The following is a 6107-nucleotide window of genomic DNA, read 5'->3' as shown; positions in this document are numbered from 1 at the left end:
TTCTTCCCAACTTTATATTCTCAGCCTGTTTCATCACCTCTGTGGTGGGAAAGTAAACTGAGTAGGTTGGCGAGGTTGAGCGGTGCCGGCTAGATGTAGCTGGACTCACCTCAGTGGACATGAAAATGAGAAAAATAAAGGCTGTGCAACATGTAGCTGTACCAGCTGAGCAATTAGGCAGTGATTTAAGGTGTGTAGGTCACATGACTAAACGGCTATAGAACTTTAAAAGATTAAATTCAGATAAAAAACAAGATGAAAATAGAAAAAAATAAAGGCTGTGCAATGTGTGGCAGGACTGGATGAGCAATTAGTGATTTGAGGTGTTGAAGTCATGTGAGTAAAAACCTATTGATGTTTAAATTATTTAAAAATGTATATAAAATAGCACGAGATGAAAAAGAAAATAAAGGCGGTGTTGCACTCACATCCAAATCCTGAAGAGTTTAAAATTGTTTTGACATTCACAGCCCCTGTGGTAGCGGAGATAGTCATGTTTAAATTCTGCTGTCGGTACTTTGCTGACGGTCCCTAACTATCCGCCGGTGGTGAAGATGCTGCGGTGAAAGTGGATCTCACTGCCCCACCACCAAGCAGCATAGGGTCGGCTTACAAGGGGACAGGGTGTCTGAATATCTGTTGAGTATCTAACTTTACCGACCTGCGCATGGAGGCACCTCCAGCTGCCTCCATCTTTCCAATGGCCGCTTCACCACGGCGTGTCTGGCTGTGGAGAACATGGTTCTGTTCTGTGCTCTGGGTTGGGAAAAGGAGCGGACCCGACTTGTCAGTCACTTTCCTTTGGAAGGTGCCGGCTCCTCTCCAGAGTCTCCATGTTCCCCAGCAGGGACAGATCAGCCACCTTTATGCATTTGGTGCATTTTATCTCCAACCATCACTTCATGTTCTGTATCTGCAGGTGGAGGAAACACCTGATCAGCCTGATGATGGGCGACACGTCATTTTAATGCAACAACTAATTTAGAGCTTTATTAGTACGGCAGCTTCTGTAGGACTTGTTAACTGTGTGAAATGGTTTTTATGACATGTAGAACTGCTTCGTGTCAGAACACATTTTACTGCTTGATGTTTTACGTGGTGGAACCTTCTGTATGTCGTCTGTGGATACGCCTGCTCCTTTCCAGGTGCTTCCAGCAGGCCGTGATTAGTGACGCAGTAAAGGTGTGCACGCTCAAAGTGACGTGGATTCTCAGCTGCTGGAAGCGACGGTGTGACTGGGAGGACTGGGGGTCTCAGGTGAGTCGCTAAACTCATGTTGCAGTGTGGGACTGTTGATTAAAATGTGCGTTTTTCTGTTTGCAGCTGCTGTTTCTGAAATGTTTCCGTGTTGCAGCTTGGAGTTCACTGTAATTATTGCCTTTTGTCATGTTGCTCTGAGGACTGTAGTTAAGTAGAACATTTCATTTCTCATGTTTGGTTTTGCTGCTAATTTAGGTTTGTTTCTTTTGGGTTCACAGTTTACATGATTTAGGTCTGTCTGGTACTTTATGCTTTTAGAAATTCAGTCATATTTTTAATTAATTAAATTATTTTTAAAGAGTCTTTTTAAATATGGTTTGTAAAAAATAAATTAAAAAAAAATTCTTCAAAAAAATTAAAGTAAAACACTGAACAGATCTCCTCACCCACAGCAGCCTCATCAGTCCCAGTTCCTGGTGCTCAGCTGGTGTCACAGTAAACTCAGCACCTTGTTTGGTTTTTATGGTTCGCTGCGTACATGTATGTCTGTGCGCTCAGCTACAAGACACACACGCACGTACACACACACACACACTATCCATAAAAAAAAAGAAAAATGTATGTCTATAAAAAAATTAAAAACCTATTTATAAAAATAAAATGAAACTTCTATAAAAATGAATAAATAAAAATAAAAAAACAGAAATTTTGATTATAAAAGTTAATGATAATAATTAAAAAATAAAAACAGAAATGTCTATCAGCTGGTGAGATTCTGTAGGTGTGACCCAGATGGCAATCTGACGCCGCTTCAGCTTGCTGCTCCGATCTGATGACTTTTGCTTCGTCCCAGTCCATGATGGTGTTTTTTTCTATTCGCAGCGGTCGGACATGGCTGACTTTAAATTCACCTGTTCTGCTTTTGCTTCCTGTGATCTAACGTGAACCACCAGCAGCTGATCTTACGACGCGTCACGTCGGACGGCGACTTTCCTGGAGACTGAAACGACGGTCGTAACGTCAAAAGTCAAACCAGCTGCTTTCTACACACTGATGAAGAAATCTTTTATTTAAAGTCACACATAATAAAACATAACACAAGTGATGGATGTCGACTATAATAAGACATTTTATTCTGAATGCAGCTGATAAATTAGAAAGCTGCCATATTTAAGACTTAACTCATCCTCCGCTGAGCTTGTCATAAAGACTTTACTTATATTTATGTTCAGCTTAATAATAACTCCAGAATAAATAAAATCCATCTCAAAAGTCAAAGTTCCTGAACTCTGACCAGCTGATTCTCCAGAACGTCTAAAACACATTTTCTCTGTTGCATGCTGTTAGCATGTTAGCCGTCCCAGTTCAGTGTGAGATGGTTGTAAAGGGTTAACCAGCTTTCCATCCTCCCACAGAGAGGAGGTGCTTCTGGGAAAAGCTCGACACTTTTAATTTCCTTATTTTCCCAGAGAACTGCGCACCAACCTGAAGTCCAGATTCTTTGGTTTCAGCAGGTGAGTCATTTTCAAGCTGAATTTCACGTCTTTACAGTAAAAAAGCTGTAAATGTAGGAGAATTAAAGCCATTAGAAGTGACAGGTTGAAGTGTTGACCTCCTTTTTCTTCTCACTGCCTCCTGGAGTCACACACAGCCATTTTATGATCAGGTTACTGGAGCTGCTTAATACACTGTCTTTTCACTTTTTACAACTTTTTTTTTATAAGGAAGAAAATATTTGGCTTATTTAGATTAATGCTTCATCGTAAAACAAAAGAAAAACAATAAATATAACAAAAATCAGAACAGAAGCAGCGCCTGGTTGAAGACTGTTTACTTACTGTGTTGTTTAGATGTGCAGAACAGTGTATTAGCTCATGCAAGTTTATTTATATGCGTCACGTTTTACGTACAAGACAGTTTAAAGTGCTTCACATTAAACACGACATTTTAACAGGAAACATTCAGAGGAAAAGAAGGTAAAATAAAGCAGATAAATGTCTGAAACAGAAGAAACTGTTTGAATTGGTGTTTGAGTGTAAAACAGAAGAAACTGTGAGGAATGAACAGTTTTTATAAAAGGCAGAAAAAAGTTTGTAACCTTGATTCAAACATTTAGCATTCACACAAACAAAGAGAGAAATGTTTGTTTTTCTGTTTATTTCGGACCAGGATCAATGTTTTTAGCAAATGGTTGATGTTTAAAAGAAGCTAATGGTATCGTAACAGTGAAAGGGTTGAAATGTGAAACAGTAGCGTCATAACAAACACTTAGTTTGGGTTTTACATTCCTAAACCAGTTGGTGGAGATGCTCAGGCGGGTTTATTTCCACATTCACTGCAAATCGACCTTCCAAACATTAGAGCAGGACCTTTAAGGGTTAAAGCAGCGGAGAGTTTCTGGAAGTTTGTTCCACATGTGAGGAGCATGACAACTGGATCCTGCATCTCGTTATGAGGCTTTTACTCAACAGGACCGATGTGAATAACTTGTTGGTGTTTTTATGCACAAGAAGTTTGATGCAAAGCTGCAAATAAATGATTAAAGTCCTGAATCAAAGCCCAAAAGAGGCAGAAACAAACATGGATTCCACGTCAAGCGACGGCGTGCTGATGCTGCAACAGAAGAGAGAGGCGCTGGGTTCATCCTGTTCCAGAGAAGAGAGGAGAACTAGTTCAGTCCAGGATCTGAAGCTGGACCACGACGGACCTGAAGACTTGAACCATCTCCCAAACTACAAAGCTGATGTTACACAAGGCGCACTGCGATATCAGCTGGCGTCCATCTTTTACCTCCATGAAACAAAAGAACCTTCTGGATCTCTCTGCAGAACATGGTGTCATGTGTCTGCATCTTTACAAACATCCATGTAGAGATGTCCACCGGCGGGTCCTGACAGCCGTTACCTGGCTCTAGTGTCTGCATGTTCTACTGCTGTTTGTTTTGTCAGCGTTTGTCGTTAAAATTGAACTTTTTGTGGATTGGCTCCATTTATTACATTTATTAGTTAGTATGGAGAGAAATTTGTTTCTTTATTATCCAATCAAATAAGTTAGATTTGAAACCAAAAATTGTTTTTGAGAGCAAAAAAAAAAAAAAAGTGGGAATCAATTTTTTTTTTGTAGAGATGGAAACAAATTAGGTTCAAATTAAAATAAAAAAAGAAAAAAGAAAAGAAAAAAAAAATATATTCGAGAAAGCAAACTTCTCCAACTTCAATCCAAACTAATGTTTAAGTAAAAAAAAACAACCATTGTGCATAAACTGGCTGGCGCCGGAGCCAGGTGAAACCAACCAATAGAAACTCTGCTCTCATTCAGGCCCCGCCCATCAGATGCAGTTAAATTTGCAACCAAAACTTTAGAAGTTGCAAGCAAAGAGGACTGATTTGCAAACAAAACTTTAGACTTGTAACCAAATATTTTTAACTGTAAAGAGAAGACTTTTTTATGCACAATGGTTGTTTTTTTTGACTTACAAACATTAGTTTAGATTGAAATTGGAGAAGTACGCTTTCTCAAATATATATTTTTTTTAATTGGAACTTAATTTGTTTCCATCTCTACAAAAAAATTGATTCTCACTTTTTTTTTTGCTTTTAAAAAAAAACCAAAATAAAACAAACTTATTTGATTGGATAATAAAGAAACAAATTTCTCTCCATCACTATTAGTTATTATTAAATGTGTACTTGGATGGATCAGAGAGGCCACGTATCAATAAACCAGCATCCTTTCTGTTTATCAAGAACTTTTATTCATATTTTTTTACTTTTCGGAGCAGTTTTCTGCATCATCTAAATCTGCCATTCAATCCAAAGATCTGACTCCACAGGTTTAAAATGTAGGTTTGGTCTCATCTGCTTCAGCTTCCAGGAGAAGGCAAGATGTCTGTGACTATGAGCAGGGCCGACGGGGTCACCGTCCTTGCCCTGACCTCTGACCCCCAAAGCCGTTGGCCTCCACTGTGTCAGATATTGAAGAGCCTTTGCTACAGTCCGGTGTGCTGCTCAGTGTCTCAGCACCTGAGGGCGGTCCAGAGGACGTCTCTGTCGGTACTCGGGGTGAGAGGCAGCCTTCAGTGTTTCTACAATCCTCTAATCATTCAGATCTGATCGGCTGCAGGTTGTCCAGGAAAACGGGAAGTTTAAATTTGTGCTTTTTCTTTCACAGACTATTCAGATTCTAGTTGGATTGCTCACCATCGGCCTCAGTGTCATCCTCCGTGCGAGTCCCGCCGGTTCTTCATGGCAAATGGATTGCACTGCTTTTCCCTTTTGGCTGGGACCACTGGTGAGCAAACTGGTATTTTATCCATGAATCGGCCTCCAGTGACAGAGCTGGTGTAGAAACACAATGTATGCAGCTGTTAAATGGCTTGTTTTTTATGGGTTTATTGCTATTTTTAGTCTTTGACCTCTGTCTATTAATGCATGTATAATCTCAACCCTTTCATGCCCAGTCAAGTCATGGACATCTTTTTTTTTCTTTTTTTTTTTTTTTTTTTTTTAGCACAACCTGGGAAATAATGTGTCCTGTAAAATGATGCCACATGAATGGATCAGTAGTTATGAGTATAAAAACAAAATAAAAAAAACAAAATGGAAATTGAATGTAACAGAACTTAGCTTAAAAAATACACAGATCAACAATGTAGAAGCTTTTTCTTTTTTAAATGTTTCTCTCAGGCCTTGGCTAGCAGGAGAAAAAGATCCCAATATTCTAACATAAACACAACCAAAAATATTTACATTTTCACATTTTTACCCCTCCCATCCTCAGTCACTTGTGCAACTCTTTGAAACATTTTCTGTCTGGAAGCAGATGGAGGGCTTCATCACACAGCTCACACTTCCAGGAGATGAACTGTTGGACCTGCCTGTTAATTCTGTTACTTTGTTTTTACTTCA

The 6107-nt window shown here is 39.3% G+C and overlaps 1 protein-coding gene across 1 annotated transcript in view; it reads left to right on the top strand.

Annotated features, from left to right (window-relative positions):
• The first annotated feature begins 2614 nt into the window (after positions 1 to 2614).
• Positions 2615 to 6107, top strand: part of LOC306756162 (uncharacterized protein) — a 13906-nt gene continuing 10413 nt past the window's right edge. The window contains exons 1-3 of the mRNA XM_079240836.1: positions 2615 to 2714; positions 5067 to 5261; positions 5371 to 5490. Coding sequence (XP_079096962.1) covers positions 5085 to 5261; positions 5371 to 5490 — 297 coding nt within the window. The 5' untranslated portion in view covers positions 2615 to 2714; positions 5067 to 5084. The remainder of the gene's footprint in view (positions 2715 to 5066; positions 5262 to 5370; positions 5491 to 6107) is intronic.

Source organism: Telmatherina bonti (assembly GCF_933228915.1).
Source record: "Telmatherina bonti genome assembly, chromosome: 5".
Lineage (NCBI taxonomy): Eukaryota > Metazoa > Chordata > Actinopteri > Atheriniformes > Telmatherinidae > Telmatherina > Telmatherina bonti.
Note: the sequence above shows the minus strand (reverse complement) of the source record. Positions and strands in the feature narration are given on the sequence as shown.